This window comes from Citrus sinensis, chromosome 5, assembly GCF_022201045.2.
Source record: "Citrus sinensis cultivar Valencia sweet orange chromosome 5, DVS_A1.0, whole genome shotgun sequence".
NCBI lineage: Eukaryota > Viridiplantae > Streptophyta > Magnoliopsida > Sapindales > Rutaceae > Citrus > Citrus sinensis.
In genome coordinates this window covers 31226362-31252961 of record NC_068560.1, presented here as the reverse complement: position 1 = coordinate 31252961, position 26600 = coordinate 31226362, and the positions used below count along the sequence as shown (strand labels likewise).

The 26600-nt window shown below is 34.0% G+C and overlaps 3 protein-coding genes across 10 annotated transcripts; 2 read left to right on the top strand and 1 right to left on the bottom strand.

Moving 5' to 3' along the window:
* The first annotated feature begins 3443 nt into the window (after positions 1 to 3443).
* On the top strand, positions 3444 to 11356 carry LOC102620988 (probable ubiquitin-like-specific protease 2B). 2 transcript variants are annotated; one of them, XM_006472406.4, is made up of 16 exons: positions 3444 to 3843; positions 4147 to 4481; positions 4578 to 4668; positions 4780 to 4829; positions 5025 to 5222; positions 5315 to 5390; positions 5995 to 6103; positions 6884 to 6931; positions 7350 to 7481; positions 7864 to 8064; positions 8146 to 8201; positions 8275 to 8368; positions 9156 to 9246; positions 9507 to 9626; positions 9729 to 10139; positions 10477 to 11356. In XM_006472406.4, exons 1-16 carry the CDS (start codon positions 3705 to 3707, stop codon positions 11098 to 11100), a joined length of 2775 nt encoding a protein of 924 aa, XP_006472469.2. In that variant the 5' UTR covers positions 3444 to 3704; the 3' UTR covers positions 11101 to 11356. The 2 variants fall into 2 exon arrangements, with proteins under 2 accessions (XP_006472469.2, XP_006472468.2); XM_006472405.4 differs by having other exon boundaries at positions 4563 to 4668.
* A 1807-nt stretch (positions 11357 to 13163) lies between these two features.
* Positions 13164 to 16986, top strand: LOC102619472 (O-fucosyltransferase 31). 2 transcript variants are annotated; one of them, XM_052441556.1, is made up of 10 exons: positions 13164 to 13531; positions 13620 to 13682; positions 13778 to 13850; positions 14154 to 14224; positions 14364 to 14452; positions 14553 to 14756; positions 15222 to 15492; positions 15966 to 16193; positions 16358 to 16555; positions 16670 to 16986. In XM_052441556.1, exons 1-10 carry the CDS (start codon positions 13394 to 13396, stop codon positions 16877 to 16879), a joined length of 1545 nt encoding a protein of 514 aa, XP_052297516.1. In that variant the 5' UTR covers positions 13164 to 13393; the 3' UTR covers positions 16880 to 16986. The 2 variants fall into 2 exon arrangements, with proteins under 2 accessions (XP_052297516.1, XP_006472461.2); XM_006472398.4 differs by having other exon boundaries at positions 13778 to 13859.
* Positions 16823 to 24143, bottom strand: LOC102620139 (mechanosensitive ion channel protein 3, chloroplastic-like). 6 transcript variants are annotated; one of them, XM_052441550.1, is made up of 15 exons: positions 23884 to 24143; positions 23585 to 23713; positions 23428 to 23481; positions 23084 to 23241; positions 22291 to 22414; positions 22099 to 22196; positions 21890 to 22003; positions 21534 to 21600; positions 20751 to 20900; positions 20468 to 20578; positions 20105 to 20272; positions 19885 to 19998; positions 19386 to 19442; positions 17732 to 18530; positions 16823 to 17098 (listed from the first exon to the last, which is right to left on the bottom strand). In XM_052441550.1, exons 2-15 carry the CDS (start codon positions 23660 to 23662, stop codon positions 17073 to 17075), a joined length of 2118 nt encoding a protein of 705 aa, XP_052297510.1. In that variant the 5' UTR covers positions 23663 to 23713; positions 23884 to 24143; the 3' UTR covers positions 16823 to 17072. The 6 variants fall into 6 exon arrangements, with proteins under 6 accessions (XP_052297510.1, XP_052297513.1, XP_052297515.1 ...); XM_052441553.1 differs by having other exon boundaries at positions 23428 to 23475; positions 23884 to 24142; XM_052441555.1 differs by lacking the exon at positions 23884 to 24143 and adding an exon at positions 23805 to 23822 and having other exon boundaries at positions 23428 to 23475.
* Positions 24144 to 26600: the final 2457 nt, after the last annotated feature.

Genomic DNA, 26600 nt, shown 5'->3' with positions numbered 1-26600 from the left:
TGTAACAATGCACTTGCTATCAATTCATAAATTTTTACTAACTTTTTTTTATTAATAAATGTCTATATATATACGTGGGATTAAAATTCAGGACAGATTTATGATACTTTAATTTTGGATTGAAATCTCTCTCTCTCTCTCTCTCTCTCTCTCTCTATATATATATAATTATATATATATAGAGCATGGATATAGTAAAAAGAAATAAAATAAAAAATAATATAATAAAATTATATTAAAAATAAAAAATATAAATATAATTTGAACTAATAATTTATTTAATAATTAAATAAATTTATAATTTAAATCTTTTCAATTATATTTAATAATAAATATAAATAATTTAAGACTAAAGGGTAGAATTGTCCAAGTAAAAATAATTAATTTCTTTCTTATTAGAATTCTATACTAAACCAAATAAAGGATCTGAAAACCATTCGTCCTCTCCTCTCTTTTCCTCTCTACTCCTCTCATTTCATATCCTCTCCTTTTCTCTAATTTCCTTAAACCAAACACCACCTAACAGAATGGGGTATCACTGTAAACCTGTGAAATATTGGGGGCTTGTTAAGGTTTATAGAAAATAAAGGGGTAAATTCAATTTATCCCAATATTTCATAGAGAACCAACCATTTTACTTTTCATTTTCTAGTTGATTAGACTATCATATTTGTGATAGTGTGCTAAAATTATAAAAAGAAACGAATAAACAATTTTACTTTTTATTTTCTAGTTGATTAAACTATCATATTCGCATCGAATCGAATAAACGAATCTTGACCCATATTGCCACTCTTATCTTGAATGATATCTATACAATAAAGATAAATTACAAAAAAGAAATTATCTTATAGTGAAATTTTTTTCTGTAGTAATTTTTTTTTATCTTACAGTGATAGTGTGCTAAAATTTTCTACAAAATTTTATGCAATTATCTCTATTGTAACTGCTCATATAAGAACATCGTAAAATACGTACTTTATGCAATTTTCTCTTTGATCAATCTCAATTGTCATTTTTCTATTTTAGCAACCAACCTAAGGAGTAACAAAATGAGGTATCGCTTAGGGGTGGGCACGGTTCGGTTCGATTCGAAATTAAGTAGAACCGATTTAAATCGGTTATTTTATAAAAAGAACCGAATAAGAACCAAACTCAAAAAGAACCGAACTCAAACGGTTCTTTTCGGTTCGGTTCGATTCGGTTCGGTTTTTTCGGTTCTGGGCCTATTTTGAATTTTCAAATTTTTAGCCCATTGGGCTTCATAAATGTAATAATTTTTTTCAACAAGTTCATCCTAATTTCATTACAAATATTAACAATAAATACAAAGTATTCAAAACACATTTTATCAATAATATCTTACTAACTATTAATAAATAATTAAATAAACAATCTATATAATAAGATGCTAGTTTAAAAAAATAAAAAAAAAACTTACTGGTAAGCAACATCAATCAACTATCATTTACTCCTCAGCTACTTGCTGTTGTTCTTAAGATTACATTAGCCTAAAAAATTCTTCAAGAAATTGAAATTTACGAAATTTACGAAATTTTTTTATATTTGATTTTAGGGTTTATTTTGGGAAATAAAAATTTACGAAATTGTAACACTAACATATATATATACTCTGATTGTGTGTATGCAAGTTTATGTTAGCTATCTTACACAATCGGTTAAAAATTAACACATATTTAATTTAATAAAATTTAAAAATAATTCGGTTTTTCGGTTTTTTTATAAATTGTACCGTTCGGTTTTTTAAAAAAAAACCGTACCAAATTAGAAAAAACCGTCGGTTCGGTTCGGTTTTTTTAAGACTACGGTTTTTTTGCCCACCCCTAGTATTGCTGTAGACCATTGAAATATTGGGGGCCCATTAAGGTTTATAGAAAATGAAGGGGTAAATTCAATTTATCCCAATATTTCATAGAGAACCAACAATTTTATTTTTCATTTTCTAGTTGATTAGACAATCATATTTGTTCGATGATAATAATTCGTTCGATCATAATATTGAGTAATGACATAGTCACAAAAATTTATGTATAAATTGATATAACATATTATAATTAGTTGAATTAAAAGCATGATATAAGAGAAAATGAGAATTATCATATACTATTTAGAAAAATTAATTGGAAAAATTAAGCAAAACTTACTTCATTTTTTTAAATAGGTTTAAATCCCATGCATTTAAAATGACATTAGTTTTATATATTATTTTATTATTTTATCCCTAATATTGATGTTAGCCATAAAATTTAAATATTTTGAGAGTATTTTTAAGCAAAATGACTTATATGTCCTTAATTATTAAATTAATTTAATAATAAATTATAAATTATATAAAAATAATTACAAGTAGGGAAATGTCATAAACACTCATAATAGTTGTATAAACGTACATGCTCTAAGTGTGTGAAATCTAGAGTTCTAAATATACCTCTTAAAACATAAAATAAAACAATTGTAGGAAAAATCCAAATATACATGCAAATAAAGACCAAATAAGTAACTGGACCAAACACAAAAAATTGACCTGGCAATTGACTACAAATGAATAAAATATAGTAGATTAAAGAGAAAAAAAAAATCACTATATAAAAGGGATATATAAGCTAACTACTGACAAAATCATAAGTCATACACACTTGCTACTTTTTAACAAGAAATATTTTATTAAGATTGCTTAATTAGCAAGAAAGCAACAATGACAATGGTAATAAAACAAGAAAGGTGTATGGTGTGGCCCGCTTATGATTCTCTAACATAACAAGTAATGGTGTGCTGGATTAAGAAGTAAATAAAATATATCAAACTTATTATATTCATTTAAATAAATACTTTCATCACACTTTGTAATTTGTTATTTAAGTAATTTAATTATTAATGGTATATAAGTCATTTTGCTTAAGAAAATTCTTAAAAATTTAAATTTTATTACTAACATTAATATTAGGAGTAGATTAATAAACTAATATATAAAATTAATGTCATTTTAACTACATGGGATTCAGACTTATTTTTAAAAACATGAAATAAATTTCACTGAATTTTTGTAAAGAATTAGGGGTAATCCTCATTTTTCCCATGATATAATGAGAATTCTCTCTCTAGAAGTCCAATCTTTAGTTTGACATAGAATTTCAAGCTATGATGTATAGACCTCGTAACGTAGTTACTACAGTTTGTGGCGTTGACTAGTTGAGACTTAAACTTTTACTCGCTCCACGAAAGCGAGCTAATTAGATGGATCAACTTCAAATTTACCATAAATCAAAAAATTTAAAAAAAAAAATTTAAATTTACCATTTTCTTTTGTTCGAAAGATTATTAATTGTTAATTAATTCCTTCTGCAAACTAAACACACATCCAGATGCACGCGCGCTGAATCAAGTGGGTATTCACACAACCAGTTCTTTAGTTCTTACAATGTGTCCTGTAATCAGACTAAAACAGTGTAATCCACACTCAACTGCTCCCGCGTGGAGCTGGAGCAGGCCGCTTTACCCAAATTGACTCAAATAAATTAATTAAAAAAATTTGTTTCCCTCGAGTTGGCCATTCTGCGTGCGAGCTCTTTCATTTTAATCAAAGCCCCAACACTTACATACTTTTACAATCGATCGTCGAAACTCGCTGAGTCGCTTTGACTCGCTGAGTCGGTTACTCGATCTGCGTGCGACTTCTCCACGCGATGAAGAGCGAACTCGGCGTTTTCGATTTCAAAGAAGAGGACGAGCTCCCCGAATTAGAGGCTGGTAAATTCTTAGGGAAATTCAAAAACCCTAATAACGACGATTCCCCTGCTTTGAAGCGTGAGCTTCTTGAATGCGGTGCGTTTCATTATTTTTTGGTGCTCTATTTAGTTGCTGAGGAGATTTATAATTTCTTTATCAGCTTTCCCCCTCTTTGCTTGGTTGCTCAGAAACCCCGGGAACATATAAGCTATTCAATTTTGACGCCTTTTTTTTACGTGTTTTTGGAAATTAATTATAGGAAGAATTCTCAATTGAGCTATGGTTGTTTGGAACTTAGGTCTTAATCATCTTGTTTATTTATGCATTTGTTTATTCTGTAATAGGAAACTGTCACTGGTTTCATCACTACGCTAATACTGATCTTAAATCTATTTCCAGTTACCAAAGAAACAATTGTTCAGATAGAAGGAATTGGGAATGTACCTTGTGTTAATGCTGATGCGGTTGACTGTACTCCTAGTTGTAATGTTGACTGTGCTCCTAGTTGTAATGAACAAATGTGTGCACCGATGAAAATTGATGGAGAGGAGGGGAATGATATTAGAGCTCCTCAAATGAATTCTACAAGTTGCGAGCAAAGCCCCAACTTGGAAAAAGATAATTGTGGATTTGAAAGTTGCATTTCTGAGCTGGCATCAAGAGATTTGTGCACAAAGGGTCCGTTACTTGGGGAAAGCCAGTTGTGCAGTGGCAATTTGGATCCTCCGTCCAATGTATTTCATTTCTCATGTTTTTAATAAAACTATATTCTCAGTGTAGAAATTAAGTTCAAGGTTATGCTTACACAGGTATAGGTTTACATTGTGCAGAATGAGCCAGTTGACGTGAATTCTGATGCAGATGGGAGTATGAGTGAGGGTTCTTCTTCGAGTCCTGCTTCTGATATTGCACCCAATGGTGGTATGTTCTGTCACAAGGAAATTTTCGACCGTTCTTGCTTACAGCATTCTATGCCATGTCATTTATGCCAATGTTCTGTATTTTTTAACAATAGATATTGCATAATTTCAGTTTCTTTGAATGGTCACATGTCAGATCAGTGGGTCGATGATTCGGAAGTGGTAATTTTCTTTGCTTTCAGTAAATTGTTCATATGTAACTTAGAAAATTTTTGGTTATCTTTACTGATATTGATGTAAAGCTTCTCTCCCATGAGAATGCTTTCTGCTTTCTGGTTGTATAAGGAGTTTAGAAAATAAACGGTGGGCACAAACCTTTTGAGTTCTGATTAGACATGCTTTCTGTGCCATTAACAGGATGACATAAACATGGGAGTTGTTGTATCTCCTGATTATGTTTTCTTTCGCGATAAGTTTTGTTTGGGGTACCTGGTTGTATTTTCCTGCACTGGCATCAAAATCAAGGATTCAAATGCATGTGGAGTCCAAGAATCCTTTACTTTTGAGAAGGGAATTGATGATATTGTTGATATCAAGTTTCAGTGGCTTCAAAGGGTGAGTTTTACCCATTTTGAGTGTCTACTTTTTGTTGCATTCACTTGCTTTGTTGGTAAAGATATACATTTTCTTTTCTGGACTTGATGTAGTTTGGATCAGTTGAAGTTAAGCTCCATGTGATATTGAACGACGTAGCACAAGACGATAATGCATGTGGAACTTCAGGTCAGTGCACTTGTATGAATTTTGTGTTGGTGCATCTTCATGATTCCCTTTTTTTCAGTTTGGAATTGTTGAAATTTTACCTTGAAGACTGCCAAAACTCTTTCTCTATGTTGCAACTTGTGCTGATCTATGCATTATCTTTGATGTTCTTTTTCCTGTATCATTCATATTTTGTGTAAGTTTTCATCCTCTCTTTTTGATAATTTAATACAAATATAAACACGGAGGCACATGCTTTGAAGATCTCATTGAAGTAGAAGAAGGATTTGGTGAACACTCTACTATAGTATCTTTTTTCTAATTCATTGTACATGAATTTTTCAAGTGTGTATAATATTGAATGCAGTTTGCATATAGTCTGATGTATACTTTCTTATGTTTTAGACACAACATTTTATTATTGGCCATATTGGGTTTTTATCTTCTGCTTCTATAAGTTTCAAGAAATTTAGTTCTATGCTTTTTGTTTGTGATCTGTTCAAACTTTGAAAGTACTTTTCTATTCTTATAAAATCTCAATTGAGTTAAATTATGATTTCACTGTTAGTTGGAAGTTTGCACTCCTAAATAGTCTGCTTCTTATTTTGTTTGCCAACTCTTCCAGGCATTGAGGAGTTGAAGTTTTCATTTTCTGATTGCAACTGGTCTGAACAACTGGAAAAAATCACGTCATTAAATGCTAAATACCTTGCTTTGTGGAGTGTTGATCATGAGTAAGTTAAGTTACCTTTTTAATCCCGTAGTGTCTTTAATTAACTTTTCTTCACATATTTATTATTAACAAAATAAATGTCCCTTGTTATGGTAAAGTGGAGCAATACATGTGTCGATCAATCCTTCTTAAAGTGGTGCTTAACTTTGGGGTCCATATTGCTGCTTCCTTTTACTAATATAGCCCTTGCAGGTGCTGTGACAATTTTTGTAATGGCATATTGGGAGTAACACTTTTTTTGGCTTGTGTGATGCTAGTTAATGCATTGCAAAGTCCTTGTACCCAATGTCTTGGAAATAACATGACAGTCAATATATACTGGTAGATTAACTGCTTTATATGCTCTAAAAGAACAATATTGCGTCAGAGTTTCCAACTCTGTACTTGTTTTTTAATAAGGAGGTATAATCTTAAAGTTTACTGTTTCAGACTTGAGAGAACCAATAATTGGTAACAGTACCTCATGCTGATTTGGTTAGGACATGAATAAGAATAGACCCAAAAAATTAGAACTAGCTCTCTCACTGCTCAAAACGCCTTGTTTCCCATGGTTTAAATCTTGGATCTTCCTATTTTGAAAGTGGAAGCGCTGCTTGGTTACTAAGGTTGGTTTGTTTGAGATTTGCCTGTTATCAAATTGTTGTGAGCATAAATTTTATCCTACATATGCTTTACCTAGTATCATACTTTCTCGGTTTTTATGATGTGTTTTTATTTTTAATTTCATTTAGTTTATCTTGCTGTTATGTCAGTGAAAAGATAACTCTTTGTTTGCTTGTAGTAATCCTGTGGATATGGATGGAGTTGGACGGCGACGCTATTTTCCGAAGTGAGTGAAAGCTATTTATTTCCCTTCTCATATCATAATTTGCGGGATTTTTTTGTTTAAAACAAAAAAAACCTCTATATCTTCTGTCGCGATGTTTTCTTGTTTGAGTCCATGCATTAGTAGCACGCCCAGTTTGATTTCGACAGTGTTTTTGAGAACCATTTTTTTCTTCATTATTATGTAATTTTTTTTTTACAACCATATTTAAAAAGTAAAGGATTTACTATGTTATTCTATATTGAAGTGAACTAGTGTATCTCCTCCATGACTTCATATTGCTTTATGATGTGCTGCAGAAACACTATATTCTTTTGAAGATAATGAACTATTTTGATGCATAATTATTTATTTATTTGTGGCATTTGTCCTGAAACCGTATGGTGTATAACAATTGAATGTCAAATGTGAAATTTTACAGTTTTGATGAGCCATTCGAAGATGTTGTCTATCCAGAAGGGGATTCCGATGCTGTTTCTATTAGCAAGAGAGATATTGATCTGTTACAACCCGATACATTCGTCAATGACACAATCATTGACTTTTACATAAAGTGAGTTTTTATTTGATACATTTTTGATACATTTATAAGTATCTTTGCTTTCGACTTATCCTTTTCCGTTATATTGATGTTTCAAATGAATTGAATGTTCCAGCAACATTGTTAAGTGCGTAAATCCTTTTGTGTTTTTTCAATTTTTTGATGCTTTCTTCTCTTGAAGGTTGAATATTTGCGTGGGTTGTATATGATTTCACCTTTATCATTATTTTTATAATATTATTATTTTTTAAAATATTCTAGATTTCACTTTTAAGCAAATAGTCAAAAGAGCTTCAATCCTGCCTTTTTTAGTTTTTTTTCTCTCTCTTCCCGTATCTAGTGTGATTATTCTTTAGGTTTGTATGTTAAGATTTCATCTAATAAAATTTTGCAGATATTTGAAGAATCAGATACAAGCTGAAGAAAAGCATAGATTTCATTTCTTTAACAGTTTTTTCTTTCGGAAGCTTGCTGATTTAGACAAAGACCCATCCAGTATTTCGGATGGCAAGGCTGCTTTTCTTCGTGTTCGCAAGTGGACGAGGAAGGTGGATATATTTGGAAAAGATTATATTTTCATTCCCGTAAACTTCAAGTAAGATGAAACTTATTTTCTTGTAAAAGTTGTCTATTTGAATTTGGGTTCATCAATGACTCTTACATGCATTAATGACAGTCTTCACTGGAGTTTGATAGTCATATGTCATCCTGGTGATGTGGCTTCATTTAAAGGTTAGTCCTTGTTGTAACACATGATGTCTTTTTATGAAATCTCCCCTTGTTTATGTACTTTCATATCTTTCAGTTGAAGACTTGAAAAGGTCGGAGAAGGTGCCGTGTATACTGCATATGGATTCTATCAAAGGAACACATGCAGGTCTCAAAAAACTTGTTCAAAGGTATTTACAGCTTTTAGTTCATATTATACCGTGATACCTTTAATCTATGGTCCTTATCTATTAGTTTAACTTGTGGGTGAAGTGGTAACTGAACATGGTATGAAGGCAAAGTTGACTATGTGGTTTTCGAAAATGATTTTTTATTAAAGCAGTCAACTATCTGTTCAAATTCGTGGTCACCATTAATAGGAATTACATTGTCTTGTGCTTTAATCCTGCCATTATTTCATTGAAATTATGAGAGGTGTGCCTATTGATTGTAGCTAACTTTGTGGTTCTGGTTGTATTTTATCTACGTGCTTTTATGAGAGAAAAGACATGTTAGAGCTTAGATATTGATGTTGGATCCTTATCTATAAGCTTATGCTTTATATTGTTTGTAAATATTTGTTTCTTTTTGTCATATTCTCTTTTAGTTCTGTTTTCATGTGAAATTTTGGTTTTAGGAGTTAAAATAGTAGATTTGTGCTTAGAAAGTCCTGTGAAACTATTCCAGTGTTTTCACATCTTTCCTTGTTCTGTATTGAAATTCCCTTGTTATGTTAAGATATTTGAGTGCCATGGAAGTGTTAACTTACTCTTTAGTGGAATAGAAATGAAACTGTTTGTTCCATTTCTGTTGAAATATTTAGTAGTACCAGCACTTATTAGTTACATTTTTTCATGCTATATTTCCATGATTACCATAAATATATTACACTTAGTAAAGTGTTTCTGTTTTCATATATTCTCGGAAGCTACATCCTGAATTTTGTTTATATGTGACTTTCATACATTTAATGAACAGTTACCTTTGTGAAGAATGGAAAGAGAGACACAAGGACACATCGGAAGATGTTTCTTCAAAATTCTTGAACTTCCGGTTTATCCCACTTGAGGTATTGAAGTTGATTTTACATTTTTGGGGTTCTTTAAAGTGGGGTTACAAAAAGGAATTCCCATTAAAGTTGCGTATTGCAAGTTAGGTATTATAGGGAAGTGATGAAGTGAAAGATGTTGATTCCCCTGGTTACATATGCCTCCTCTGTTGTCATGTATTTAGAATTTAGAAAAGGTTTATTTAATGACAGTTTTTTAACTTAGGTCTTGAATTGGGTATCTACACTTGTCCTGACAGTTAATTTATGTTCCATGTCAGCTTCCACAGCAGGAAAATTCATTTGATTGCGGCCTGTTCTTGCTCCACTATCTGGAGCTCTTTCTGGCTGAAGCTCCTGTTAGTTTCAGCCCATTAAAGTTAAAGAAGTTATCTAGCTTTGTAAGTGATCTGCTTAACTTTCAGTATTTACCCTGTGTCCTAACTGCTCCACCATTTGTTTTATCTTTTATATGCTTAGCTATATTAATAACTTATTTCCAGCTTAATGTGGATTGGTTTCCACCTGGCGAGGCTTCTCTTAAACGTTCTTTAATCCAGAAGTTAATTTCTGAGCTCCTTCAAAATCGTTCTCGGGTTTGCCTTGAAGAACATCAATCTTCTAGATTTCTGGAAAATAGTGTGAATGAAATGCGTTTAGAGTTTCTATCAGAGAAATGCAGTGCTGCAGCAGCTCGGCATGGAAATTTATCAAATTCCCAGGCTGGCCAGGGCGTTGAAATCACTCTATTAGGACCAACTTCTGGGAGGAATTTGCAGTGTGCTAATGATTCTAGCTTGGTTCTCAAGGAGCTTCTTGAGCCAGGAGTTACTGCAGGATCGTTACTAGCTTATCAATCTTTTGGTGAGCCATCTTCGTATTACGATCTCAATGGTGCTGCATCGGCAAGAGAGGTATTTTCATTATGATCCTAGTGGGAATGAATTATTTTACTCAGTAACAAGGTAATTTTAACAAAATAAATATGGGCATAATTAACTGAGGTTTTTGGATGTGTTTTGAAAAAACCTACCAAATTAAAGTGAACAGAACTGCTGATTTGAAAGCACAACAAAACAACTTTGAATATTGCTGTCTGAAACTACAATTTTTTTTTTTAATAAGTTTTACCTTGCAAAGCTTTCTCAGATTTATAGGAACTATATTGGAAGGAAATTGAAATGCAGTTGCTTGGATGTTGACTGCAGTATGATTAAATGCCTTTTCTGTTCCCATTTTCTCTGATTACAGCATGATGTTGAAACGGCTGAGGAATATGGATATTTGGCATCTGGAAGTAATGGTTTCCAGCAAATAACTGAACTCACACCTCAAGTTGGTAGCATTTCCTTTCCATCTAGAGATTTTGGAACTGAGGCTACGTGGAACCCAGAAATCTGCATGCAAGGGGAGCACGGCGTTGACTCTTCAGATCTATCAGCTTCTGATGACTCCGAAGATGTAGGGATAATTGAAAACGGGCCCTTTGTGGAGGATGGTGGCCAAAGCCTTGAAGGGAGGACTGATCAGCCCAGATCTCTCTCAATGGACATTGGGTGTTTCACAGAAGGCCCGGCTTCTGTCCCTAGTGAGATGCTGCAGACGTTAGCCGTTGGAGGTCCTGAAGTGCCTGATCAAATGCATGACAGAAATGATATTACAGACCTTCCCTCCTGTCACGAAAATCCAACAACATCATTCCTCGAGGACTCAAATCTGATTGAACAAAGGTTGTCTCAGGACTCTGATACAATAGGAAACAGGGAGGTTGATGGTGATTATGCCCAAGTTACTGATGATAATCTTCAGACACAGCCATATGAACAGCAAGGTGCAAAAAGGCTGCGACTCACTCCGCGTGAAGGAGAAGATTGATGGGAAGCCCTTAAAAGGATCTCCATTTTCAAGGCATGTAGATGTGGGTTATCTCCCGTATCTTTTCAGTCTATTTTGAGTTTTAGTGGGTATTGTTGGGTGCCATGCTGTGAATAGTGTTCGTGGTTATGTCGACTGTAGTTAGTGGAGAAATTGGCTAATAGTTAGCAGGAAAATTATTTTGGATACTCAGCAGTTCTCATTGTTAACATTAAAAAAAATATATATATTAAAATTACGTCCCTAATGAAGAGAAGAGAGGGGGTTGGGGGGGGGAGAGGCATGAAATGAATATTGGAAAAGTAACGAAAAGAAAATCGAGCTGTCGGATTTTTCGTAATGACAATTATAATCTCAGTTTAAAAGTTCGAGCTTGGTTATAAACATTGATGCTACTAGGTTTAGCACATTTCTTTTATGCAACCCAATTGCTTTATTTCTTTAGATGTTCAACATGATTTCGTTCAACGAGGGGAAAGGGGACCCCCATTAGTGGAGGGTACAGCGCTATTTAACATCCTCTTACAAGGTATGGTACCCTCACTTTCTCAACCATGCACCTTATACACTTGTTTTGACAATTATTCACCTGCATTTACTTAACATATGTAGTGATTTTATTTTATTTTATTATGGTTTTAAAGTTACATCTAAATTTAAAACGAATTAAAAAATTTTGCATTCAAAATGTAGTTTTGAATCAGTCAAATCATATAACAATTAAGGGTAGTAACCCTTTGAATTATCGATATTTAGCTGCATTTTGTGGTTTATGAATCGCTTAAAAGAAGTTTTCATAGGACAATGAGTTGAGGGTTTAAGGGTTGAGAGATCTATTGTACCTTCAAAATTCCACCACTTGAACTAATTATGTCACTTTTTAAAATTTGAATTAGAATCAAATAATAGATCTAATATGATATGAATTAAAAAGAAAATAATAAATAATGCTCAGCTAGCAAAGTTTTGTACAAAATTCGACAAGTGCCATCAATCAATAATTTTCATATATATTAAATGGGGTTGACTTGGTAATCCTCCAGTATCAGTTCGTTACATGTGGATCTGTAAAAATCTCTAATTAAATTATATGTGGGATGTCACTAGTAATTATGATGTAATATAAACCAACCAACATTGGAACCTCACCACTCAATAGTTTTCAAATTATCACTATGAAAATAAAAATTACATGGTAGCAAGTCAACGAGTCATTCATCGTAGAGAACTGGTGTTTCACTCTTGAGGGTTAAGTTTGATCCAAATTTAGTGCAAACGGTGCAATGCCAGCATATTTCTCAATGGAATGGAGTATTTTTATATTTTCTAATTAATAGTGGCATAGTATTTTTTTTTTATTTCAATAATTTTATGTTTATAAGATCATCTCCAACTAATTAGTGGCGCGATATTAAAAATGCAAATTTTGTAAATAATATGACGTGGTCACCATTCAAATCATTGCATGGACGAGTGTCATTTTCGTAATTTTATAGGTTCATTCTAAAATCCAAAACCGTTGGATTTAGTCACAAAAGTCCAGCAGCGTACACCCACTCCCTTTCTTCCGGTCCCGGACAAAACAAATATTTTTTAATTTTTAATTTTTAATTTTCGGTTAAAGGCTTAGTGTCTATTTAGTATAATTTATCTAATGACTATTAGTACTTATTTAATCTCATAAACTCTTATTATAATTTTTATTATTGTTTGGTTAATTTTTTAGTATAATTTTTTGAGCTTAAATAAACTATTTTTACTCTACTAGTAAAAATTTAAATTTTAAACTTATGAAAGTCGAGGTTGAAAAATTTTTTAAATGTTAAAAAATTTAAAATATCTTCTACTTATTTGACAATTCTATTTTATTATTTTCATAACATAATTTAAAAAATTATCTATTAAAATAATTTTATAAATTTTTAATTAAAACTGTCATTAACAATTAAATAATTAAATTTTTTTAAATAAAAATTTTATTGTCAAAAGCTCTACATAAATAAGCCCTGCTTCATAAATTGTACCAAAAAGAGCTTAGTGCGTTGTCTTCTTCTCTTATAAGGCAAAGGGTGTCTTTTATGGACGTTGCAGCATGAACACGACACCTTCAATTTGTCTAAAACCGCCACTTCACGTTCACTCTTTACACCTGTCGTCCCAAACAATTGCCTTCTCAAATTCTGGGCTACTCTTAACAAACAAATCTCGTGAAATTTAATAATTTAGGGTTTAAGAGTAAATAATAATAATAAACAATAAAAATAATTTAAGCATTATAAAAAAAAAAAAAGAAATGAAGCTCTTGTACAACAATCACCACCAGAATCGGACACAGCGAATGGCTTTCGCCGGTCTCTTCGTAATTCTCTTACCAATTTTCGTCCCAAATCTGTTCGAACCGCTGGGCCGAGCCTCGCCGACAATGTTCTCCGTACGTTCATGTAAACACTCTTCATGTCGTGCATTTGTGCGCTCGCAAGAGCTCTTCTGATTGATTAAATGAATGTGTATGTATGCAGGAGTGGAATGCGCCACAACCCAGGCACTCGTCTCTGCTGAAGATCGCTTTACATAGACAGATTGTACGTTGCTTTGTTTCTTTCCAAATTTTCTTCTTCAAGTTGCTTTGTTCCATTTGTTGCGATTTTATTTTATTTGATTTATTTGTTTGTTTCAGCCGACCGAACAACAATCTGAACTCTGGTCTCCGTTGGTCAACCAAGGATGGAGACCCTGTGCTGAATCTACAGGTACTTCTTGTAAGTACCAATTGCTATGCTATTTATCTTGATAACTTCTTCTTCTTCTTCGTTTTTTTTTTTTTTTTGGTTGAATTTACATCTGACTGAAAATGAGTTAAAACTGATTGTACTATGAGAAATTTTGCGTTAATAGAACTAACGTTGTCTGGGGATTTTCCACGAGGTGATCAATTGGTTGAAATTTTAGCAGAAAGTTAGTATTTGATGAGTAATTTAACTATTTCAGTGATGTTTTTAATAATGACGAAAGTGTGGTGTTTTTCTTATAAAATTTTCAATTGTTCCTTGCAGCTTTGCCAAAGAAGTCTCGAGGTTATGTCCAAGTGTTTCTTGATGGTGGTTTAAATCAGCAGAGAATGGGGGTTAGTAACTAGTTTATGAAGAGGCATAGAGAATCATTCAATTGTTAACAATTCCTATATAGCTTGTGATTTTATAGCTGTCTATTCAGTAAATAAAGAGTGACTGCGATGCTGACTTCCTTTTTCTCTTGCTTCCAAGATATGCGATGCAGTTGCTGTTGCCAAAATATTGAACGCAACCTTGGTGCTGCCGCACCTTGAAGTAAATCCGGTTTGGCGAGATTCTAGGTATTTCATGAGTAACCTCTGTTTACAATCCATCATATATTCTGTTTTTCCTGTCTAAAAGAATCCATTTTAGTATAGTAATTATGCTTTGCTTCTGCAGCTCCTTTGCAGATATATTTGATGTAGATCACTTTATTTCTTCCTTGCGTGACGAAATCTCTATAGTTAAAGAGTTACCTAGTGAATACTCTTGGAGCTCTCGGGAGTACTATGCTACTGGTATACGGGATACTAGAATTAAAACAGCACCTGTCCACGCTTCTGCCAACTGGTACCTGGAAAATGTCCTGCCCATATTACAGAGGTTAATGACTTCTTTTTATGCCTGTCTTCTAAGTTTTAGTGAAACTTTCTGCTTGAAAATTTTTAACTGGGATCCTGTGATCTCAGTTTCTACTACTATGAGAAGAAGGCTAAGTTTCTATACTGGTGTTGGTTTGGAACATCACTATGATTCTATGAGATCTTAAAATTTGTTCAAATCCTACTCCATTTTGATGGGAAGATATATTGTTTTATCCATGAAGACTAGTTTTTGAAGATCTCTCATGATTGATATTCTAATGTTTTTTGACTTTGATAAATAGCTGTCAATATGGTTCTGAGTTTGCACTTTCCCTTCAGTAACACATTCATATCAAGCTTTGCCTTGGTCCTTCAGGGGCATCTGATCATGTACAAATGTGCCTACCGATCTTTGATGTAGATATTTACTGTTAGTACTTATTTGAAAATTTTATAAAATGATAAGTAACAGTTTTATTTGCAGCTATGGCATTGCCGCTATCGCTCCATTCTCTCATCGTTTGGCTTTTGACAACTTGCCGACAAATATTCAGCACCTACGGTGTAAAGTCAACTTTCAAGCTTTAGTTTTTGTTCCCCATATCAGGAAGTTGGGAGAAACTATTGTTCATCTCCTCCGTCACCCTCCAGGCAAACTTCAAGCTTCAGGGACTGAGTTCCATAAGGGGAGGATAGGTGATTCTGAAGTCACTGGAGCTGGAAAATTCACTGTGTTACATCTTCGCTTTGATAAAGTATGAACCTCCTCTCCATCAATACTTGAAAGAACAATTACATATACACTTTTCATTTGGATAATGTTGGTAGGTAAAACCTGGACCATATAAATGATGAATTCTTCTGGTTACTCCAGTATAGGGAAAATGTCTTGCCAGAAAATTTTTTTTTTCCCTCTTTAATTGTCTTATTGGACCATAAGAACTAGATATAATTAAATAAAAATCTCCGATCGTAAAACTTTGTGGAAATGTCAAAGACGAATCATCCACCATGCTTGCTGTAAGCAGATATGGAAAACAGCAACTGTCAATGTTTTAATTCTCTTATTAGGGTAAAACAATCACCAAATATTTCATGATTAAGTAGTTCCTTGATGAGAACCATTTTGTTTATTTGTTATTGGGTATCTCTTGATCTTTTTGGTTTGATTATATCAATTTTGTGTTTGAGTAAATCTATATGTTCTCTCTAACCTAACCTAATGTAGGACATGGCCGCTCATTCAGCCTGTGATTTTGGTGGCGGTAAAGCCGAAAAACTGGCTCTAGCAAAGTACCGGCAAGTAATTTGGCAGGGCAGGGTCTTAAACTCTCAGTTCACTGATGAGGAGTTGAGAAATCAGGGGCGTTGCCCATTGACTCCAGAAGAGATTGGGTTACTGCTAGCGGCTTTGGGTTTCAACAATGGCACTCGCCTCTATCTTGCTTCACACAAGGTTTTCTTTTCTTCTCGCTATGAAATCAGAGGCTCCATGTTTTCATTTCGGACTTGACAAATAGAAGATTTATGTGATCTGTCATATATGCCTTCTCAGTTGCAATCTGAACTCTTTAATTTCCATGTAGAGAATGATATATAGAAGGAACATTCTAATTTCAGGTTTATGGTGGAGAAGCTAGGATCTCAACATTACAAAAATTGTTTCCCCTCATGGAGGATAAGAAGAGCATTGCCTCTGCAGAGGAACTGACCAAGATTGAAGGCAAGGCTTCTTTATCGGCAGCAGTTGATTATTACGTGAGCATGCAGAGTGACATCTTCATTTCTGCTTCTCCAGGAAACATGCACAATGCTCTGGTAAAGAACCTATTTTTCAGTTTATTTATAAAGTTTGTCTTCTGGATCACAGGGTAAATCTTAAAATTTGAGTATTCTAAGTTCTTAGGCTAAGATGTTAAATTCTGTCATCAGGTTGGACATCGAGCTTACTTGAAATTGAAGACCATAAGACCAAACATGACGTTGCTGGGGAAGCTCTTCTTGAACAAGAGCATGGGTTGGACGGAGTTTCAGCATGCAGTCCGCAATGGGCATAAAAATAGACTGGGACATATAAGGCTAAGAAAAACGAAACAGTCCATTTATACATATCCTGCTCCTGACTGTATGTGTCAATCTTAAATTGAATAATTTTGTTAGCATCATCTGCAAGCACTACTACTTATTTTTAGGTTGTATATCATCACAATTTTGAAATAATGTATTTTATTTACATGGTTCAGGTTGCACTTTCTTTGAGCCCCATATATAATTCAATATTTCTCAATTGACGTTCATCCAAGAATTGACGTCGAACACGTTTCTGTTACAGACTTCACGAGCATGCTATTTCTTCTGCATCTGTTATGTGCACACAAATTGTTAGTGGCTGTAAAGAAATTAGGTCAGTTAATATAATCGGCTTTAACCATGTGAGAGTGGGACTGGCGATTTGGAAATGGGAGAAAATATGATATAATGATATCATATCATATAGAAATTGTACAAGAATTTATATGATATCATTGATATCAACTATTTGCCTTGGACGGCAACAAGTTTCCTTAATTAAATAGAAATAGGATACAAATACTTGTACAAACCATAAATTAAAACAGTAACTCTTGTTTTCAGTTCTATATGTATATATATATATATATATATATATATATATATATATATATATATATATATATATATATATATATATATATATATATATCTCATACGACACATTCTAATAATTAATAATATCCACTAAATGACTAAATTCTAACAGTTAAGTCACTTTTTAGTTGTTGAAACATCAATCATATAGCCCGGTGCGTTTCGCTTGATAATTATATATGGACTTTAGGGGTGTTCATGGGATAGGTATACAATGCAGGCATGCTAGCTTCCAAAAACTCAGCTGCATGCATTTCAGCACAATAACAATTGAAAACAGCACAGGTCACAATATTAGCATTTAATTTTCACCAACATACTAATCACCTTGATTGGCACCTGGAACTGTTGGTGTCTGACCATCTTTCTTCTCCTTACGACTCCCATTTCGGCTGGCAGCCAATTCTTTAGATTCCGCAGGGACAGAAGATGATGTCATGTCTTCCTCAATTGGAAGTGTCCTTTTTGAGCCCTCTAGAGCAACACCAAGAACAATATTCTCTTCCAAGGGAGTCCTGGCTACAGATTGTGATGCAACAGATCCCTCAATGTCTTGATTTGCCGGTGGAATGGCTGAAGGAATATCAGTTTTTTCACTGCCAGATTCAGCGTTAGTAACAGATTTCTCAGACATTGCCCCTCGATCGGTGTCTTCGGAATTTTGTGACCCACTTCTCTTCCTCGGATCTTCACTTCCCCGCTTCTGCTGTTCTTCATGAACTGAACTATCTGGCAACAAACTGCCACTTTGGGGCTTCAAGCCGGGAGTAGAGGTAGATGTCGGTATTGCCTTGCCCTCTTTGTAGTCAGGAGTTGATACCAATCCAGCCTGTGAATGTGCCTCAGAATCAGATTTTGAGGTTGGTTTAACCTTCGTATCCTTTTCTTCATTTCGTGCTGCACGAGTTGAAGCTTTAATTTTATCATCACTACTGATTTTATAGGAAGGTTCAATAAGTAGAAACGGACGGTTTGCAGCTGCTCTTGAATGAGTGAAAATCGTGTCAGCAAACGGAATGTTCTCCAAGTCAGGCTCACTGTAAATTTTTTGAACTGTGCGGATAGGAGTGGCCAGCCGGGCCCTATGATGGCTGATAACACGAAGAAGATCCAAGAGTATTGCTTCCTGTTTAATTGCAATTATAAACTTTAAGTGAGCTAAAATCATAATCACTGATTCTTGGATAAATTGCTGTGAGAAGCATAAAAAGGAACTACCACAAAAACTGTCATCAAGAAAAGAGCTGCTTTGCAACCCCTTAAATGTAGCCAAAAATGGCATAAATCCTTAATTTTTAGTCTACATCTTTCTGAGATCTCCCTAGAAAATCCCAATCTTCAACCATATATTAGCATGTGTTAGACCATTATCTTAACCTGTGTGTGTCCCAAAAAGAGGGAAAATGGAAAATGAAAACCAAAAAAACCAGAGCAAACACTCAACAATATGATAATAACATCAAAGGAAAATGCTACTAGGGCAGTTTTCCATCTATGCTTCTTCAAAAGAACTGGCAGAGTCCCTGAGAATGATAGATAACCCAAAAAAAAAAAACATTCTGACAATCCATGCAAATGAAGTTATCGTGTTTATCACAAATAACCAGCACTGGAGGAGCGCAGCATGGATGAATTAACATTGAACAGTTATGATATCTCAGCATCTCAGAAAGGTTGCTCAGAGGAAAAGATTTGTCCATTTTCACAAATAAAGTTATCATGTTTATCACAAATAACCAGCACTGGAGGAGCGCAGCATGGATGAATTAACATTGAACAGTTATGATATCTCAGCATCTCAGAAAGGTTGCTCAGAGGAAAAGATTTGTCCATTTTCAACAGTTGCTTTGAAGTTTTCTTCCAAGATATTCTATAAGCAGTACATATTAAAGTCTAATCATAAATGGCAAGGGCTTTGATACAAGAATCCATTGAAGTCCAGTATGTACTTGCACAAAACATTCTAACAAATTAATCTCACCTTGACACAAAGATACTCTTCAAAACGTGAGGTCTTCACAAAGCAAGATACCAGAATCTGTAATAATTAGAGCAAGAGACAGATGTTAACATTTGAAACAAAGGCAATCATTAAAACTAACAAGGAAAGAAATAATAGTAACAACAAGAAAATAACCACTACAGTCTTCGCTAAATATCTCATTTTCCATTTACATAGTTGAGATAAACAGGAACAATGGAGAACTAAAATAATGAGCACAGCCAACAAGAAGTCTGGAATGAAATCTAGAAACTGAAGTAACCAAGCACTTGTGAATTCCACATCCCAAAAAAATAAAAAAATGAACACAAAACTTCTTTTTTATTTTTCCACAGATCATAAGCAAGCTAAACTTGTTTTAAACAATACAGACTGCATCATGACACAGAAATTTTAAATATCAGATGACAACAAAAAAGGGCAACTCACTATAAATTAAATCTGAAACAAAAGGTGAAATAAAAAATGAAAGCCTTACATTAAGAGACTGGTTTTCCGGGTTGATATTTTCCAAAAAGACTCTTCGGTGCAACCTCTGCTGCTCTATTTGAGGATTTTTGGCCAACACTTTGCGCATGTCTGCTACAATGCTCTGAAGATAGAGAAGGAATGATTAAAGTTCTTTCACAGCACAAAGAACCAACAGAAATTCTAATCTACAAAAATTCATGATAAAGTAAACAAGCATTGCTACTCACATTAACTTTATGGACATCCAAGTGACTGATGGCAAGGTAAGTCTTGATGCGCCAATGAGTCTTCTGGCTAAGATTCCTCACCACATTAACAGTGAATTTGTGATTTGGGATGTGTACTGCTTCGCGATCATCTCCTCTTATAATTGTGGGTGACCACCAACCCACATGCTGATAAAATATAGGATCTTGATTAAATAAGGCAAACTTGGGGTCAAGTACTTCAATTACTATCATTTGCTTTCCAGAGGGAACTAAGCTTTAAGATTTCATTCAAGTCTAGCTAGATGCAGAATATACATTACTACTCTTTTCCTATCAAATCTCCCTTTGTCCTAGGTATGGACAACAGAAAGTAAGACAAACCTCAACAGTGCCAGAAACTTCATAGCCTTGAATCTTGGTTTGGATCCATTCATTGATAACAAATGGCTGCGTCGCGTGGATCATTACACTTGAAAGGAAGTTTGTAAATATCTGAATGAAACAAATTAAAATAAATCAAGTAAATGATAATCACCTAGTCCACAAAAGAGAGATACCCGAACATACTATTTGCTGCTGGTACGCTAAGTCCTATTTAGAACATGTTATGACAAGAAAACTGCATCATCCAACTGAATTATATGAAAATGAAATTGGTTTTTACCTCACGACCAGCAAGGGTGAGCAATACAGTACCAAGGCCTCCAGCAGTAAGCCACCTCTGGGTAGAGAAACCAAGTAACTCCATGAACAATGATACAGCAGCAACCCACACTGCCGTATAAACAGCTTTCCCAGCAAAATTGAAGCCCATCTGCCAAAGAAATGAAAAAACTGTTCTAAAAAGAGACTTGTTAGGTGCACTCTGTTAGTGCCCCAAATATGCTAAAACTATTATTTTATAATTCCCTGACCAAATTCATTAACATAAATCAGAAAATGAAAAGGCATGCTACAACATATCCACAAGAGATCATACGGGCACCGACAACTTTAGTATATGCCGATTCTACATTTGTTATTCCATCTTAATTGCCATTTCCGAATCAGAGTCTTCCTGAATGACCATGAAAACGATCAAACATTTGCATACAAAATCAGGCAAGAGATTATATAATGAATATACAGCTTTAAATTCTTACGCGGTCACTAGAAATGCAATTTCAAGTACTTCAACCAACAAGAAACAACTACCAACTACCAACTTAGCAAAATTTTCAAACTAACATAACTTTTAAGCTCCGTCACTGATGGAACTTATAGAAAAATAAACATAATGTACAAGCAGCAAAAACAGGCTTGCAGAATAATTAAGAGAGTTACGAAATAAATCATAAGATGATTTTTGGTAGATACACATTAACACTCTGATTATCATTTGTGAAGTGATAACTTCGTGATGAGAAATGGATGAAAATTGCTTAATGCATAAGTAATAGAAACTTACATTTCTTGCATCGGTGGAGTCCGCATCATTGGTCTCTGTTAAGAATTTTTGAATTTGTTGAATCAAGCTGCAAATGGAAAGATATAGCAATATTTAAAAGCTGGTTCAAACCCCAACACCAAACATTAAAACTGAACAGGGATCAACAAGCTACCAACTCATCACAAAACAACAGAACCTATTTTTATATTCAAAATAGATAGAACATTTTATTAGATTTTTCTATTAAAGTAACCTTGTATTGCATTTATGACAGTCAATATATATTTTTGTTTAATCAACACTACTAGTCAACTTATTGACAAATTGATTGCTATGTTCTGAAAGATATTAAGTATGGAAGCAGCCACAATTACCTTGATAAACAATAAGCAAATGCCAGCACAGTTGACAAGGATCGTACAAAATTCAAAACCCGTTGCTTAACACCCTGGCTTGTTTCTGAAGGTAAAACTAGTGGATCTAATTCTCTGGCATAAAAACTCCCATCAGTACTGATATAATTCATTTGAATAAAAAAAGAAGGGATCATTGGGCTGTAATTCTATGGAATGCAGAAGTACACCTGCAGATAAGTGTTACCCCAGTCCATAGCAACAATGGTTGAAGATAAGAGGTCAAAACGTAATGTGTATGACTTCTCTTCCAGCTACCATCAGTTCTCTGCAAAAAAAAAAAAAAAAAAAAATTCTGTAAGTGTGAGACAACGAATTAAAGGATGCAATGGGATGAAAAGGCGAGTAGAAGAAGAAAATACATTGAGAAATATAGTCCTGCCCAGACGAACAAGTGGCACAAGACCCCATGCAGCAAAAGCAACAAGAGCAGCTGCAGGGATCAATCGTAGTATCACAGGGTTTCCACGCAATGTATCATATGACCTGAAATTTGAAAGAGAGATTTAATACTAATCATGCATTCAATAAGATATGGTATATGTACATAGCCACACAAAAATAAAAGGCAAGAAAGAGAGATTTCTTTCGATTAGATGAGAACAAAGAAATACACGTGTGCATATGCTTTTATGTACATGGGTGAAATGCTGCAATAAGGTGCAAAAGAATCTACTTGCATGACTTTATCCATAGTGAACAACCAGTAAAAAGTAGCTAAACGTGGGGTCTAAGCATTTTAAGGATGACATATCTCTTAAACTGGTAGTTCATCTCTTACCATGAAGATTGAAGGCCTAAAGCATACAAGGAAGCTAGAGCTTGTATAATCTGGTTATCAACACTGAATACGTTAAATTCTACAGTGCTAGAATCTATTAAACTAGGATAAAACTAATCGCTTCAGGCACCTTTACTGAAATATAAGAGAGTAAGAATCTGTCAAGTAAGAGTAAAGAGTTGAGAAGAAACTCAAATGCAATACTATGGCTAAGAACATAATTCAAGGTGCAATATCTCAGAAAACATTTAAGCATTGAGTGTGAGCTGTTAACTTTACAGGTTTATGGTTGATCCAGCCTTCTATATGTGCTTACAAAGTTGAGTACAACTATGAAAACGAAAAACAAAAAGTAGGTAAAGAGAAATACATACCTTGTCAAAACTGCAGCAGCAGCAGATTTCAAAACAGGAATATCAATTCCACCTGGTGCTAAAACAGATCGGCAGATAAAAACATTGCACTTGGTAGATATTGGATTTAGCGGCCCACATAAATGACTTAAAAGATTAAGACCCCAAGCATCCCGCCGCTGAACATGCAACAAGCATCAATTTCAGAAATCAAATTGTGTTAATTGCTTAAACACACCCAAACACATGGAATAGACTAATAATTACAATCTGTTTGAATACAGTTACTCGAAAATCATAGAAGGTAGCCAGGGAATAGCAATTACAAAATAAATTTAAAACTCTTTATCCACAGAAAAGCATACCATAGCGAGTGATGACAGATTGATGTGAACTAATCGGCCTTTTCCTGTCTGTCTCTTAAAAGAAAAACAAATTTGATATATCATATAAATTAAGCACTTTGAACTTAAAAAATTAATTATGCAAGAATCCAATAATTGAAAGACAGAAATCACATACGGTATAGAGGTTACTGCATCCGAATTTATTATATATATTAAATTCCTGAGACAATTGCATGGTGCTGGAACAAGTCATTGCAGCCAAAGAAATGCAGATACCACCAGCAGCAAAATATCGCAACGCAATCTAGCAAGGAAGCCCAAGAATATAGGCACACAAATTATCATTATTAGTCATACAAAAGAACAAACTAGACAATTGCAAGTTCTTTGGAAACCTGAAATCAAAATACTTTCAGTGAAATTTTGCTGAAGTGTTGGAAGACAAAGGAGCTGAGCCTGAAAGGAGTTACTTACTCTAAAGCGAAACGAGGAATTATTGGCTCTAGAGGAGGAATGAGTGAGGGACAGGGAGATTGATTGTGAAGATGCCTGCAAAGGTTGGAGTTTCTGGTTGCGCTAACGTGCACCACGGTTGATTTTTCCAATTTGCCGACGTGGTCCAATCAATTGGCAGGATTTAGGATGAGGTGAATTATGAATCGTATTTTTTTCCTGTGGACCCACGAATTTACAATTTCGCTGTGCGCACTTTATGTGGCGACTTGCGTTGGGAATTCTAACGCACGCCATTTCGCGTGTTTAATTATATTTCTCTTGTTCGGTCGTTCCCGCCCCAAGGTGTAGTAACGCGTCAGCTCAGCGCAAGTCGTTATGATATTTCTTGTTGCATAGTTCCCTACTCATTTTCCTTTTAACACTCTTTTGAAAATATTTATTTTTGCTTTTGCACTTTTTTTTACTACTTTAATTTATATTAATTTCCTTTCAAAAATAAATAAGTTAATTTCTTCCAGTGTAGTTTATAGAAAAAAAAAATTCGTCTAAGGTTGTGTTTATAATGTTTTGAATTTTTTAAATGCTATATTATAAATCTGTGTGAAACTAATATAACACTACTTAGTTATTTAAACCCAAAATCAATAGAATTGTTTTAAATATTTTTAAAAAAATTGATCAAAAGTTTTAATGGTTACACCATAAAAATATATTAAAATTTCGGATCCACTAGGACTAATAATATGTGTGCGTATAAAATTGAACATATAACTTTGCGAGATTAATTTTGAAATTCACTTTCGCTAATAGCACTGAAAATAATAAATTTATTAAAATTCAAAACTGAGGCCTACGACCCTACAAACAGCACTAACTCACTGTTGGGCTCTCAAAATTTCTTCAACTTACGGTACTACTGAACACGTCGATAATTCCTAAAAGGTTTTAAGTTGATATTTTAAATTACAGTAACCATACACTAACCCCAAAATAAAAGAAAATCATCCAAATTTGAAATTTTATGCATTTATAAAATTAAGTCCCGTGAGGATAGACCAAGTCATCCGGGACCATTGAAATTTTGTAATTTTGTGGACATAAATTGAACTTGTGTCGAAATTTTTAAAAACACAACAAGGCACAGCACAAGTTGTTCTAATCTGTGAATGGATAGGTAGGACACGTGTATGGTATGCTTATTGAATGAATGAACACGTGTATGGCATGCTTATTGAATGAATGAGTGAACGTTAAGACGACTACTACTAAATTGAAAATGGTCATAGTTGTTGCCGTCGGCATTTCAAAGAAACAAAGTCCCGCACGTGCCAAAATCCTACCATGTCTTAGTGCATTTTCCTGGTTGTAGCAATCATCGAAACCTCAATATGTAATTTTGCAAATAAAAATTTTGATATCTTTAATATTTCAACAAAGAGAATTGTATCTATCTAAACCACGATGATTGGATGATGTGCGAGTTGGATTCTTATCAGCGACAGCTAAGTTCGTAATTTGCAAAGGGCCCATGACCATTATGTCACATGAACAAACTTCACGAGGTCTGTCTGATTCTCCGTTTTAATCTTCGGTTCCGTTGAGTCCCAACGTCCTCACTGCTCAACCTTTTTTCTCTTTTTGATGCAATGTAATAAATCATCTGTTGTCCAAAAAAGAGAAAGCACGCACTAATAATAAAATCTGTTAACCGTTGTATTTGAGTGCCCATGCTGAACAACAACGGGCGGATTCCATTTGAAAAGTGGGCTGGCCCATCTTGTTTACGATATCAGTCGGTTGAACTTGAACCCACTAGAATTGTATATGGGGTTATTTTTAGAAATCTCTCTTGAGATTTGATATAATTTTATTTAGATGACGAGATTAATTGTATTCTCACTTACCTCTCCTGCCGTTAGTATACATACTAGTTGACCGTTAGTTGACTTGCGAAATAACTAAAATATCCAAACCAATTTGGGGAGACAGAACATGTCTCGTGAGCGACAAGTGCTTGTCTCCCTAAATTACATAATGCTTATTTCTGTAATTTCGAGCGACGAATGCTGTCTCTCGGGCGACAAGTGTCTGTCTCCCCAAATTACAGAATGCTTGTAGGGGTGGAGGGTGAAATAAAAAACCACTAAAATATAATTTAGTTCTTTTAGCAATAGACTATATCAATCTCCACCAAACAAACCATCAATATTTTACTTATTTAAATAAATAATTAAATTTGAAACCATCAAGTTGTATGTCACCAAACCGGCAACACAAATAAAAAAATAACAAACGTTTTAATTTGTGGCAAGAGGAAAAAAAACATTAGTATGAGTTAATTGAATTGGAAAATAACACTAAGTAGAATGACACCATCATTTAAATAACAGTCACATGTGCATTTCTGCAGCTTACAGTTGATAAGAATCACAATTTGACTGAATTTTATCAGCTTATACATCCAACAATCGCCCATATACACAAAAAGAACAAAAATAACAACTACACTAATAGTGTGGCGTGGTAGCTAAGTTATACTTTATACATGACATTGTCCATTTCTGCTACAGATTTCAGTGGAATAACAGACGGTTCAATTAGCCTTTCGTCTCTATCATATGTCAATAAGCACGCATTAATAAATGAAAGCAAAGTAATAATTATGAATAATAATAATAATGACACTACTAAACAACAACAACAGTTACAATAATAAAGAAAAATAATGATAATAG

Bases quoted from the DNA above. Each gene is read 5' to 3' on its own strand.
- LOC102620988 (XM_006472405.4), top strand. From the start codon at position 3,705: ATGAAGAGCGAACTCGGCGTTTTCGATTTCAAAGAAGAGGACGAGCTC. The intron at 5,391-5,994 runs GTCAGTGCACTT...CAACTCTTCCAG, and splicing joins TAATGCATGTGGAACTTCAG to GCATTGAGGAGTTGAAGTTT. The intron at 8,202-8,274 runs GTTAGTCCTTGT...CATATCTTTCAG, and splicing joins TGATGTGGCTTCATTTAAAG to TTGAAGACTTGAAAAGGTCG.
- LOC102619472 (XM_006472398.4), top strand. From the start codon at position 13,394: ATGAAGCTCTTGTACAACAATCACCACCAGAATCGGACACAGCGAATG. The intron at 13,532-13,619 runs GTACGTTCATGT...GTATGTATGCAG, and splicing joins CCTCGCCGACAATGTTCTCC to GAGTGGAATGCGCCACAACC. The intron at 14,757-15,221 runs GTTAATGACTTC...TTTTATTTGCAG, and splicing joins GTCCTGCCCATATTACAGAG to CTATGGCATTGCCGCTATCG.
- LOC102620139 (XM_052441550.1), bottom strand. From the start codon at position 23,662: ATGACTTGTTCCAGCACCATGCAATTGTCTCAGGAATTTAATATATAT. The intron at 21,601-21,889 runs GTAATTGTGGCT...TTCCATTTGCAG, and splicing joins TTTGCTTATTGTTTATCAAG to CTTGATTCAACAAATTCAAA. The intron at 18,531-19,385 runs GTGAGATTAATT...GCAATTAAACAG, and splicing joins AAGAGTATCTTTGTGTCAAG to GAAGCAATACTCTTGGATCT.